General features: G+C 40.6%; 1 protein-coding gene across 6 annotated transcripts in view; it reads right to left on the bottom strand.

Moving 5' to 3' along the window:
* FMO4 (flavin containing dimethylaniline monoxygenase 4) overlaps positions 1-13,828 on the bottom strand; it is a 35,831-nt gene that overhangs the window by 15,320 nt on the left and 6,683 nt on the right. For all 6 annotated transcript variants that reach the window (XM_041753301.1, XM_041753311.1, XM_041753269.1 and 3 more), the window contains 3 exons: positions 13,341-13,503; positions 2,388-2,530; positions 987-1,186 (listed from right to left, as the gene is read on the bottom strand). In XM_041753301.1, the coding sequence (XP_041609235.1) occupies positions 987-1,186; positions 2,388-2,530; positions 13,341-13,503 (506 nt within the window). The remainder of the gene's footprint in view (positions 1-986; positions 1,187-2,387; positions 2,531-13,340; positions 13,504-13,828) is intronic.

Below are 13,828 nucleotides of genomic sequence, written 5' to 3'. Positions count from 1 at the left end.
CTGGTTGGCTCAATCAGTTAAGTGACTGACTCTTGATTTTGGCTCATGCCATGATCCCAGGGTCCTGTGATTCAGCCACACATGGGGCCTTGCACTTGGTGTAGAGTCTGCTGGGGATTTTTTTCTCTCCCTTTCCCTTTATCCTCCTCCCCCCAGTCTTACCCCGCCCCCCGCCCCTGCTCACACATGTGTGCACACTCTGTCTCACTCTCTAAAAATAAAACATAAATAATTGACATATCAAATCATCCATTGCCATTAATTTTCTTTGTAAGGTTAAAGCGAGCTATCTTCCCAAAGAGAAATATTTGGGTCAAGCATAAAATAAAAGCACATTTAATGACCTTACGTTCATTTCAAAGGTCTTCTTTTTCTTGCCATTTGCAACCCTATGTAGATGTATATTAAAGTATATAATTCTAGAAATTCCTATTGGAAATGCATCCTCTAATCACTCAGCCAGAGACAACATTTATTAAAAGTTAGCTGGCCATCTGCAACTTGTGATGCTGCTGCAAATATTCCATTTATAGATGGCAGCCATTCCAAGATTCCTCAAAGCCAATTTTAATTTCCTGATTGTATTTTGTTTAAGATTTTATTTATTTATTCATGAGAGACACACAGAGAGAGACAGAGACACAGGCAGAGGGAGAAGCAGGCTTCTTGCAGGGAGCCCGACATGGGACTCGATCCCGGGACCGGAATCACGCCCTGAGCTGAAAGAAGACGCTCAACTGCTGAGCCACCCAGGTGTCCCTAATTTCCTGATTTTCAAGCTAGAAATGAAAAGCTTTTATACTTCATTTTCTTCTAGCCTAATGAATTACTGCTTTTGTTACCAGAGAATATTCCCATTTCAAGAACTGCTGTGCTACCTGATGGACATTGTCTTAAGGAGCTAAGCCCAGAACAGAATAAACAAAGGCAGCATAATAAAAATATTGATTCAATAATTTCCCCATTAAATAAAAAAAATTAAGTACCCCTTTGTAATACTTAATCCATAATGTTCATGGTTAAATCTTTTATTCATTTTCTTCTCTTGAATCCAGTTTAGTACACATGAGGGCAGAACTTGTGCAATAAAATTAAGGCATCTTCTTGTAACCACCATATTATATGGGTAGCCCCATTCTGAAGAGCGGCAGATAACCCAGGCACCGGTTCTGGTACTGAGAAGTACCTAAAAAGTAAGGAAGGATAAATATATGTACATCATTTTGTAGTATTTTCCCTTGGTGTTTCAGATAGTCTTATAACATCTGTCCTTTTTTAAAAAAGTTTTTTTTATTTTAATTCCAATTAGTTAACATACAGTGCTATAGTAGTTTCAGGTGTACAATATAGTGATTCAAAGCTTCCATAGATCACCTGGTGCTCATCACAAGTGCCCTCCTTAATCCCCATCACCGATTTCACCCATCCCTGCACCCACCCTCTGGTATCATCAGTTTGTTATCTATAATGAAGAGTCGGTTTCTTGATTTGTCTCACTTTCTCTCTCTTATTTTTTTCCTTTGCTTGTTTATTTTGTTTCTTGAATTCCACATATGAGTGAAATCATATAGTATTTGACTTTTTCTGACTTATTTCGCTTAACATAATACTATCTAGCTCCATCCACATCGTCACAGATGGCAAGATTTCATTCATAACATCTGTTCTTAACTGGTAAATGTGTGCATCCATCTATAAATGACTGTTTCTGTTGTTGCCATTGTTTTTGTAAATCACTTTTATCTGATCTATATATTTGTTAAGTATTTTTATCATGTTCAGTATAAAAATTATAGTACTAGTATATTTGCACTACTCATCTGGCAATTTTTTACATATAAATAATATAGAACTTAAAGTGATGTCTTGAGAAAGCAATTTTAACTGAGTTAAATAAAAATCTGTTCTTTCCAAATCTAATCATTGTCCTATAATTTATGTTAAAGTGGAACAGATTTCTAATTTGTGAATCTATGCTTGGGTTTTCTGAAATCATCACATATACTTCGTGGACAAAGTAAAGCTTGCTTTTATTTTAAAGCAAATATGTTCAGAAAACAACTTCCCTTTTCTATCTTTATATGGAGGTTTTGCCAGAAATGCAAAGGGAGAGTGTGAAAGAAAGATAATTGGTTTGGGTGGAATAATTTGTCCATTTGGTCTTTTTTCTGAAACAGTACTTCTGAAAAATGCCTAGTGGTCTGACATCCATACAGTTTCCTAAACCCCTCTTGGAGATGGTTCAATCTCATCACATGTGGATTTTTTTTCACTCATGCTGTGTCCACATGATTTAGCAATTGGCCTATGTGTTTTGTAATCTTGTGTACCTCTCTCCAGCCACCAGAAATGGTGATGGGGTGAGGGTGTGGATTCCCCTGGTGTACCTGAGCTGCCGTTCGACTGAGCTCCACTGCAACATCCCCTCCAGTGTTTCCAAGACCGATCACTAACACACGTTTGCCTTGAAAGCCTTCTGGGCTCCTATACTCCTGACTGTGCAGGATCTGGCCTGTAAAATTATGAATACCTGAGGGGAAGGAGGGATCAGAAAATCAGAAGTATCTAGAGTTATAATTCCCTAGGATGCAGGCATAGCATCTGTAGGAAAAGGGAAGTTCCAGAAATATGTCAGCCTTTTTGCTCTTGCTGCTAATTGCAGGAAGTAGAAACAGCACATCATCTCCTTCTCCACTGGATTTCGTGAGCCCAGATACAGATTTAGTACAGCCTGCAGGAGATTTAGGAGTACAGGAGAACTTATGTTCCACATGGGTGCTCCCTTTTAAGGTAATTACTTGGAGAAATGAAGCTCAATGCAGCTCATTGAGAAATGAAGCTCAATAACAAACATCTCATGCATGACCCCGAACATCTTAAGCAAGAAGTAGATTGTTGACGCATGTTATTTTACCCAACAGATACAGTCTATGGGAATATGGTCTTTGTATATAACATATTTACAAATTGAATTCTGGTTCAATAACCATTTTCCACAAAAGAAATTTTGTGGCAAGTTCTCCTGAACATAGTAATATTATTACTATTAATATTTAAAATACTATTAATAATTAATAGTAATTATTTTTTGTGGTTTAGGCTTGCTATTTATACTTAATGCTTATTTTACTTTATTATATGCTTAATGCTTTATTATACTGTATGCTTATTTATACTCTATTCTTACATTATTTATATTTGTGTTACTGATTGATCTTTCAAGTTCCTAACACTCTGCTAATAGAAGTATCCCCATTTAAAAAAAATATTTTACTCATTTGAGAGAGAGAGAGAAGTGAGGAGAGAGAACACGAGTAGGGGGAAGGGCAGAAGGGAGAGGGAGAAGCAGGCTCCCTGCTCAGCAGGGAGCCCAATGCGGGGCTCCATCCCAGGACCTCGGGATCACGACCTGAGCTGAAGGCAGATGCTTAACCGATTGAGCCACCCAAATGCCCCTATAAGTATCACTATTATGGTATGTATATATATGAGAAGGTCTCTCAAATATTTCTTCTCTTGATTTATTTTTGGTAACTATCTCCTTGGCATCTATAAAAGACGTAAATCATGGATTCATATAAGTGAAGAAGTGACAGAGTAAGTAGAGGTGTTTCCAGTGGCAGCTGTAGCCATGGGAATTATGAGGTGGCAGAGGGAACAGGAGTGATGGGAACAGTGACCGTCAGACCCACAGATGGGTGAGATGACACTCTGACAAGGAATCTGAAAGGGAAGCTCTGCAGTTTAGAGGGTTTGACAATCTCTCACTTCAATACTTCAAGTGCTTCTGAAATTTTAAAATAAAGAGATGAAACTAGGAGTGTCTGGGTGGCATAGTTGGCTAAGCATCCAATTCTTGGTTTCAGCTCACATTGTGATCTCAGGGTCATGAGATTGAGCCCCGCATCAGACTCCGTACTCGGTGGGGAGTGTAAGACTCTGTGTCCCTCCACTCTTTCCCCCACTCTCTCTCTAAAATAAATAGAAATAAATCTTAAGAAAAAAATGAAACTGCCTCCCAGAATATATCATTCTTCTATCATGCAGTGGTTGATCGATTCATTTACTCAATAACATTTATTGCATATGTAATATGTGTAACAATATTTTAATTGGAGTCTTTGCTTCCTGAGGACCCCAAAGCTGGAAACTGAATACAATGGTGGCCATATTCCAAGGGAGGTGTTAAACCCACTGTGCAGAATTTGCAAAGAATGTGTATGCAGACTGGTTTTAGGATCCCTAACCCCTGACTCACTTTTGGGGATTGGAGTTGAAGTGGCCAGGAGTTGGAAATTGAAGACTTTCATGAAAGAACTTAAAGTGCTGTGACATTTTTATGTCCCCTGGATATGGAGGCAGGTTTGAGGGCTGCAAGGAGATCACTGTGAGATCTTGACCCTTGGGAGTCTCTGAAGCGTGGGTCCTAGTGTTTGACCCAAGCTTGACAGCCTGTGGCTGCAACTGCCAGCAAGGGGTACTGGCTGCCCTGGTAGCAAGTTTTTCATCTCCTGTTGACAGGATGAGATGCATATTTCATGTGCACCAGACGAAAGCCAGGTAGGAGAGAGCCTGGCTGATGCTAATTTAAAGGGACTTTGCACAAGATAGGCATCTGCCTAGGCTCTGAGACTTGAAAGACAGTCTGTGTGGAGATGACAGGGGAAGAACTAGGTACATTGCCAGCCTGAGGGGGCGTGGCCTATGACCAGGGGTTGCACTGAGAGATCTCCCTTCTTGGAGCACCTCTCTGAAGCAGAACCCATGAAAGCACCCCACAGAACATCAATCTTAGGCACCTCCAAGGCTAGAGAAAACTAGTATCTGATTGGTGCAGGTCAAGAAAGAGCTTTCCTGTGAACTATGTCTTCTGGTCCTTTCCCTGACTCCACATCTGGAAAGGTCAGAGACTGAAGACTGCAGACTGCAGCTGGTGGGTGATGGATACGGAGGAAAGAAAAACTGGGAGAGGAAGGGAGAAGCTGGGCCAGGGGGGAAACTTCACCATTGCATATAAGTTTTGACTACTGGATGGGGAAGGACATTTTAGTTATGCAAGTGAGAATTTTTTGGTGATTTTATTTTATTTTATTTTTTTTATTTTTTTTTATTTACTTATGATAGGCACACAGTGAGAGAGAGAGAGGCAGAGACACAGGCAGAGGGAGAAGCAGGCTCCATGCACCGGGAGCCCGACGTGGGATTCGATCCCGGGTCTCCAGGATCGCGCCCTGGGCCAAAGGCAGGCACCAAACCGCTGCGCCACCCAGGGATGCCCTTTTTGGTGATTTTAAAGTGATCAGAGGACTTTTCATTATCTGACGGTGAGCAGAAAAGCAGTAGGAATATCCCAAGATTGCAAGTAGGGGCAGAGGAAGAACAAAGCCCCACAGATCAGGTCTGATTTCTTGCAGATCATTGCAAGAAAACAATGCAGTTGGTGGGGCATGTGGGTGGCTCAGTGGGTTAAACCTCTGCCTCTTGGTTTTGGCTCGGGTCATGATCCTAGAGGTCCCTATTGGGCTCCGTTCTGGCCATGAAGCCTGCTTAAGATTCTCTCTCTCCTTCTCCCTTTGCTCCTTGCCCCCACCCCCAGGTGTCTCTCTAAAATATATAAGTAAATCTTTTTTAAAAATGCAGTAGGTAAATAAATAACTGTACCTTACAGGATCTGGTCTTTCTTTACCCTGAGGTGCTGTTTTGAGTTTAGGGCCTGTGAGGATAAAAAGTAGTTTCTACCTTCAGGGAGTTCATCCTCTAATGAAGAAGAGATAACTAGACAGCAGCTAACTAGCATTTATTCAGTCCCCTCTTTTTAAAAGGATTTTATTTATTCATAGAGAGATGCAGAGAGAGGCAGAGACATAGGCAGAGGGAGAAGCAGGCTCCCTGAGAGGAGTCTGATGTAGGACTTGATCCCAGGACTCTGGGATCACGACTTGAGCCAAAGGCAGATGCTCAACCACTGAGCCACTCAGCTGCCCCTATGCAGCCCTTCTTTTACAAGTCCAAGGCACTTGTCTAAGGACTTTATACATATTAATTAATTTAAACCTCACAACCCCAGAGGGTGGATAATTTTATTACTCAACTTTACTGAGAGTGAGGCACAGAGAGGATATGTAACTTGCCCATGGTCATACAGCACGTAGCAGAGTCTGGACAGGAACTCGATCCTCTGACTCTGGAGCTCAGCTGTCAAGCATGATACTACACTGCCTCCTAGATCAGGAGTTGTTAGGATGGTTCCAATGAGGCATCTGACCTGGATTGAGGCTGAAAGGCATGCAGGAGGAGGTGATTTTTTTTTTTTTTTTTTTAAAGAACGACATTTGAAGGATAATTAATTCAAGAAGGGGTGCAATGACGGTTCCAAGAAGGGGAATCAATACATGTGTTGGCTGCATTAGAGACTCGAGCTTTAAGCTATTTACTGAGGTTTCGCTGGAGAGAAGCTTCTGGAGGGCTCAACCTTGGTTCACAGATACTACCTAACACAATGCTTTGCAAATGATAGGTTCTCTGTAATTGCATATTTGAGCGGGGGACCCTGCTCAAAAAATGTAATATGCATAGTTAGTTTTGAGTCAATGATTATGTCGACAATGCAGTGCCAAAAAAGAAAAAAAAGGGAATCTGGTAAATCATAACTACTAATTCATGAAAAAAAGGAAAAGACAATTCATATACATAAAAATAAGGTGATGTGGATGAGCTTTCAACTGCCAAATAGTGGTGGCGACACCTTGTAGACAAACATCCTTTTCTATGCATTTGGTTTTTGATAAGATAGGGTAGAAATGGCCCAGATATTACTATACAAAGAAGAGTTATGTTCCCAAGCAAAACATTCATGTTCAACATTAGTCTTAAAACTACTTGTGAAAGACATATGGTGATTAGTGAAAGGAGAAAAGGCTTCTTAAAAAGAGCAAATCTTAGCCAGATGTCAGAGGGGCTCTGATAGTATTTTAAATCATTACCAAACAGCTGTGGCTCTCTTGCACACTGGCGTAAGTAAAGATTGACAGAAATTAATGTATTTATTCCCAACTGTCCAGATTTTGGCCAGGGCTTTGTCTTCCAATGCCTTGCCATTTCCTTGAGGAAATTGTATGGCTACTTGATGTTATTTTTTTGGACTGCTGTCATGTTTGAACTATTTACTTTATCACTGAAGGAGTTCAGGACCTGCTACACAAAATACGCCGCTTTGATATATTGATTATTTTCAGGCGAAGGCACTTGAAAAACAGCAAAGGCAGGAAGAGGCTTTCTCTAAACTCTCCTCATCTGCCTCAAGGCAAGTCCTCCAAAAGGAACTCTATGGTCATAAATCTCCTTTCTGGCAGTTTCACTAACCAGGAAAGATTGACTCATATCACACGAGAGGATAGTAGAAGTCTAAGCCCAGACAAACATTGTCACAAATAGTCGTATCTCCCATCTTCTTTTCTAAAAGTTCATTCATCTTTCTAGAGAACTTTGCTTCCCCCCGGATTGCCTATATCCACTCCCCCTTTCCCTATTAGGATAGTATGTAAACTCTCAAATCTCATAGATTTTTTTGGTATTCATCGTTTTCCTATGATGTCCACATATTAGTATTAAAAATTAATAAATCTGTGTACCTTTCTCTCTGTTAATCTGCCTACCAAACTGAGTAGGGTATAGGAAAAGTCTTTTCTCCCTTACAAAACAGAGGTGTGCATTTCAGCATATATATAGGCAGAGTGGGGGGGGGGTGTCTTTTTTTTGCGTGTGACAATTCACCCATAGTTTTATTTCAGAAAATAGGCAACGTTGGCTGGGACACATGTATGTACATCCTCCCTTCTTCCAAACCAGAGCAATAAGAAACTTTAATATTGTTTAAATATTAACTTCTAAATTCAGGCAGATGGGACTTCAAGTTAATGTTCATCTGAATGGAATGGGGTTGTCTTAGAAAGAGATTATAATCTTCGCCCTTAAAATAAATTGAGGGCAGGGAAACGTTAATAAAGCCAAAAGACATTTGTATTGCTGTTCTAATAACACAGCGATTGCATGGATTTTTCTCACAATAATCCTTTGAAGTCTATACTATTTTTACTTATATTTTACATATGTAGAAACGGATTTGCTGGGATAATGTGATTTTTGTGACATAACACTTGTCAATGAGTAGAGAGCTGGGAATTTGTTTTTATTTTATTTTTTAAACTAGATTCCACTACGGTGGGGGGCTTGAACTCATGACCCCGAGATCAAGGGTCACACACTCCACCCACTGAGCCAGCCAGGTACCTTGAGGGCTGGGAATTTATTTATTTATTATTTATTTATGATTTTATTTATTTATTCATGAGAGACAGAGAGAGAGAGAGAGAGAGAGAGAGAGAGAGAGGCAGAGACTTAGGCAGAGGGAGGAGAGGCAGGCTCCACGCAGGGAGCCGATCCCGGGACTCCAGGATCACGCCCTGGGCTGAAGGCAGAAGCTCAACCGCTGAGCCCCCCAGGTGTCCTGAGAGACATAGGCAGAGGGAGAAGCAGGCTCCATGCACCGGGAGCCCGACGTGGGATTCGATCCCGGGTCTCCAGGATCGCGCCCTGGGCCAAAGGCAGGCGCTAAACCGCTGAGCCACCCAAGGATCCCAAGGGCTGGGAATTTAAATGCAAGTATTCTGACACAAGATTCTGGACTTTTAATGTCCATGTTTTGCTCCATTACCCTCTGCTGTCTCTCTTCCAGTATCATTCTGTCATCACGTTGTGCACGATAAATTGTGTTGTTACTCAAAGAATGAATTCATGGTACAGCTTAGCAGGAAGTTACGTTTTACAAAAAATTGTAATGGACTGTGCTCCGCCAGGTGCTTTCATAGGCATTCTCTCAGGTCAGGTTTGTAGTAATCCTCCTGGCTGTGGGTTAGTCATCCTTGTCTTACAGGTGAATCCATTAGTGCATAGAAAGGTTAAGTGATTTAAGGTCATATAATTAATTAATAAGTGCTAGAAACAGGATTTAAATTCCGGTTTTATGACTCCAATTTGTGCTACATTTCAAGCTTTCTCCCTGAAATAACTTAAGTGATTGAGTTGGCCCTGGAAATAACAAATAATCATCTTTAATTTGGTACCAGTAATTTTTTTTTCCATTTCTTTTCCCACAAACGATGGGCATAATTCTTTCATACCAACACCCCTAGCTAAATTCCAGAGCACTCTGCTCTAGGTCCTGTGCTAGGCACTCCTGGGCTAGCGGCTGATTTCATCCAAAAGTAACCCTATTTTCATCCAAAAGTAACCCTAGGAAGAAGGTGCTATGAGTACTTCATTTTACAGGTGGAGAAATAGGGACTTAGGACACAGGATTTGCCCAGGTGTCAATAAGAATCACATGGGCACAACTTGACTCTTGTCCCATGGTAACCAAAGGGTTAGGCTGCCTCTACTTGGACTATGGAAATGACTCTTAGGCTTTAGTTTTCATGAAGATCACGTTGATGGGGGAGTTTGTTAAATATTTGGATTCCAAGGTTCCACTTTTGGAGGTTTTTATTCCATAAATGCCACAGTAACTTGCTTTTAAAATAAACATCTCAGGTTTTGGTGGTGGTTGGGAACCCTGCACTCGGGTCATAGCCTACATCTATCATTACACTAGTTCTTTTCTTTCAGACTGTTTTCATAAAAGGCTGTTGGGCACCTGATTTCATTCAACAGGCACATATTAAACGTATGCTAACATCATGGTAAATTACTTCAAGACTCAGCTTTCATCTTTACCATATTTTCCTTTTCATATCTTACATCCGTGTATGGGGATGGGGACAGGGAGTGATTTGAGGACTACTGAGCACTTCTCAAATGCTATCTCCTTCCTTTGGGGAAGTCTAATTAATGCCTCATAATAAATGCATCTTTGATGCCAAAGAGGTTCAACGTTCAGGGGAGAGCATTCTTCAGACAACTGGGCAATTTAGCACAGAAACATCAAAATCTTAATTATTATTTTTCACAGAAGACTTTCTGAAGTGTATTATATATTTTATGTCCGAAAAGTAGAACAGACTGATAATTCCAGGTCATTCTTATAACCTTCAATTATTGCATTGTCCTCTTATACAGTGAGAGCCTTGGGGTCTGCTGAGGGGCATGGGATTTAGTTTGCCAGGTCACTAAATATTTCTGGAGCACTTTACTGCTGTGATTTATTCATCTTATACTTATTGCCCTAATGTCATGTGCTAGGAAATGCAGAGCAACTACCTGAGGGGAAGGAAGACCATGCGCCTGAATTACATTTACAATGCTCACCAAGCATAAAGACATTAGTAGCTGATCAAACATAATTAGGCATTCACAGCACTAACCTATTACTAATGGTCACAACTGATATGTGGTTAGAGAGTCACTCTTACAAAGCTTCTGTGTGTGGAAGAGCAATGCAGAACTTAGGTCTGCGTGACCCGTCCTGGGGTTGCCACCTGGAACACAGGAGGAGCTGGCACTCTGAGGCCGAATGGCTGCTAGAGCAGGAGTTATTATGGAACTAAGGAGGATGAATATTTCCTTGTCTGGGGGGAATCACAGATCTTTTAGGAAGCAGGTTCTTCTGAACAATTCTCAGAACGTTTATAAAAGTTCACAGTAGGTCATGAGTCACAGCAATAGCAGCTAATGTTGACAGAGTGCTCACCATGTGCTCTGTCCTATCCTGAGTATTTTAATTTAATTCTCATGACCGCTCTATGAAATGGAGTCATTGAGTTAAGTTTACCCAAGATTGGGGACACTTGGGTGGCTCAGTGGCTGAGTGTCTGCCTTCAGCTCAGGTCATGATTCTAGAGTTCTGGTTTCAAATCCTGCCTCAGGCTCCCGGCCAGGAGCCTGCTTCTCCCTCTGCCTGTGTCTCTGCCCCTCCCCCTCTGTCTCTCATGATTAAATTAATAAAATCTTAAACAAAAATTTACCCAAGATTATGCAACTAGTTCCGGGATGTGGTCCAAGCTGCCTGATGTTAGAACTTTGTTCATAACCATTATGCTAAATGCCACTTATCATCGAGGGCCATCACCCCAAGGGAACTGTAGCAGCCAGGACCCCTTGGAAACCTTACAGCATGTCCACTCACCAAGATTCCTCATCCTGGGAACATAGAGGAAATTGGGATATCTATTCTGGTGTCCCCCTGTAACAAATCCTTCTAAAGTCTGGTCATAAACTAAGACCTCCTCAGGAGGAGTCTGAAATCTGTATGTGTGGATTTCTTCCTTCTCCCTAATCTGGATTTTGGGGCAAAAGAGAAGTGCACACCAATATTTCTAATGTAATCATTTCTTCCCTAGAGGTCATAAAGGTATATAGAAATGTTTGCTTTTGAAATGATCCCAAACTACCTTGCGATTTTTTTTTAAAGGTTTTACTTATTTATTCATGAAAGGTACAGAGAGAGGCAGAGGCATAGGCAGAGGTTGAAGCAGGCTCCCTGTGGGGAGCCTGATGCAGGACTCAATCCCAGAACCCCGGAATCATGCCCGGAGCTAAAGGCAGATGCTCAACCACTGAGCCACCCAGGTGCCCCTATCTTGCAATTCTATTTTATGTTTGCCCAGTCTCTTTCTTTGGAACCAACTGTTCCAGATTCCACTTTATCCTGCCAAAAGGATCCTCATTTCTCAGTTCTTGACTGATCTTTTGCAGTAGCATCTCTGAGTCAAAGCCTAAGTGGAACTGAGGGTAAGCCAGCCAAAACCTGGTAAGACACTACATTCCAAAAACATCAATCTTTTGACACTTCTAACACATTTCCCCATAGAAATATTGTTATAAGAGGTGGTTCTATATTTCGTTAGTACTGTCCCACTGTGTATTTGGCCACCAGACTAGTTGCAAGTCTGAAGCCCAACCACCACTGACACCATTGCTTCTTTGCAAAATTATGCATCAAAGTCTCACTTGATTCCCAAAACATTTTTTAAAATAGGATATTTTATTAATTTGAGATTACATTTATAAGATTTATATTTAATTTTTTTATTGGCCCAGGTTTACAAGCTTTATTCTTCACACTCTTTCTTAAAAGTTCTTTCAATTCCTTAATGAAGTTTCAAAACTTCACTTACTCAACTGCCTTTAAAGCCACTTATAAGTGACAGAAGAAGAGTAGCTGTAGGGCATATTAATAATCATCATTTGATCCCAAAAGATGGAGATGTGCTAATCATGAGTATAGCTGCCCCTTCTACAACAAGAGGTTTGAACTATATAGGTCCACTTATACATGGATTTTTCTCAGTAAATACCATACAGTACTGTAAATGTATTTTCTCTTCCTTATGGTTTTCTTAGTAACATTTTCTTTTCTCTAGCTTACTTTATTGTAAGAATATGGCATATAATACATATAACATACAAAATATGTGTTAAACAATGACTTATATTATCAATAGGGCTTCCAGCCAACAGAAAGCTATTAGTTTTTTTTTGGGGGGGGAGTCAAAAGTTATATGGCGATTTTTGACTATGTAGGGGATCAGTGCCCCTAACCCCTGAGATGTTCAAAGGCTAACCGTACATTTTAAAAAATGTGCTGTTGGAGTCAAAAGCATTTCCAAAAGGAATTTCTAAACTCCCTTTGTGGTTATAGCCTTAGTATAATGAGATATATGGATTATTATTGTGGTGACTGTTTTGAAGTATAAAAATATTTCTTTGGATGTATAATTGCTACTCTATTCCTTAAAAACAAATCTGTCACGTTTCTTTAGACTCTCACTTCCTTTAAGTTATTGAATTACAGACCACTCCTGATTCAAATGACCTGTAATTCAATGACAAAATTCAAAAGCTTGTGTTTTTTTTAATGACACATAAGCCTTATGTGATCATTGAACTTGAATCAGACAGGCATGAAAACGCTTCAATAACAGCAGCATTTATATTAATAAGAAGACCTGACACCTACCTAGTGATTTATACCTTTCTTTAAAAAAAATATTTAATTGACAGAGAGAGAGAGAGCAAGACAGAGCGAATGCCCAAAAAGAGGGACTGGCAGGCAGAGAGAGAAGGAGAGAAGCAAACCCCCTGCTGTACAGGGAGCCCTACGTGGGGCTTGATCCCAGGATCCTGTGACCATGATGTCAGCTAAAGGCAGATGCTTAACCAGCTGAGCCACCTAGGCACCCCCCCCACCCTCTTTATACCTTTCAAAGTTATTTTGTACATATTATTTCTGAGGGTGAACATGGAGTTGTCTATAATCATTAGTGATTATTTCCAATTACAAATGAATGGCTTTCTTGTAGAAGAACTCAGAAAAGTAGACATAGTCTCAGGTAGAAATGACTCACCAGGAAAGGACTCCAAAGGCAAATGGGGATTCATGAAATGTCCAGTGCAAACCATGACAGCATCAAAGACGGCACGCTCCTGTTTCCCCTCTGTCTCTGTGACCACATCCCACTGGCCAGTTTCAGAGAAGTCTGGTCGTTTCGTTACACTGCACACCGTGGTCTGAAATAGGCCGAAAAACACTCACTTTCTATCAATCACCTTGAGACTTCATGTAACAGCTGGTTTGGTAACCATGTTTGTTATTTCATATGGGGCAAATCAGTCTCAGGTTAAAGGGTCTGTCAATATTGGTTTATCTCCTCCCTAAAGAAATTAAGTAACTGGTGCAAAGACTTAAAAGTGGTTATATAGAGTAGGACCCAAAATATCTGCAAGCCTTCACTGGAAGAAAGAAACATTCGGTCTTTATTCCCAGTGAGAAGTGGTGAGTTATAATACTGAATGCATTGGGAAAATGCAGGAAGGGAGTTTTGGCTCATTATAA

The sequence above is a fragment of the Vulpes lagopus genome, chromosome 1 (genome assembly GCF_018345385.1).
Source record: "Vulpes lagopus strain Blue_001 chromosome 1, ASM1834538v1, whole genome shotgun sequence".
In the NCBI taxonomy this organism is placed as follows: domain Eukaryota; kingdom Metazoa; phylum Chordata; class Mammalia; order Carnivora; family Canidae; genus Vulpes; species Vulpes lagopus.
The sequence above is the reverse complement of the archived record's forward strand: the minus strand, read 5'-3'. Positions and strand labels throughout refer to the sequence as shown.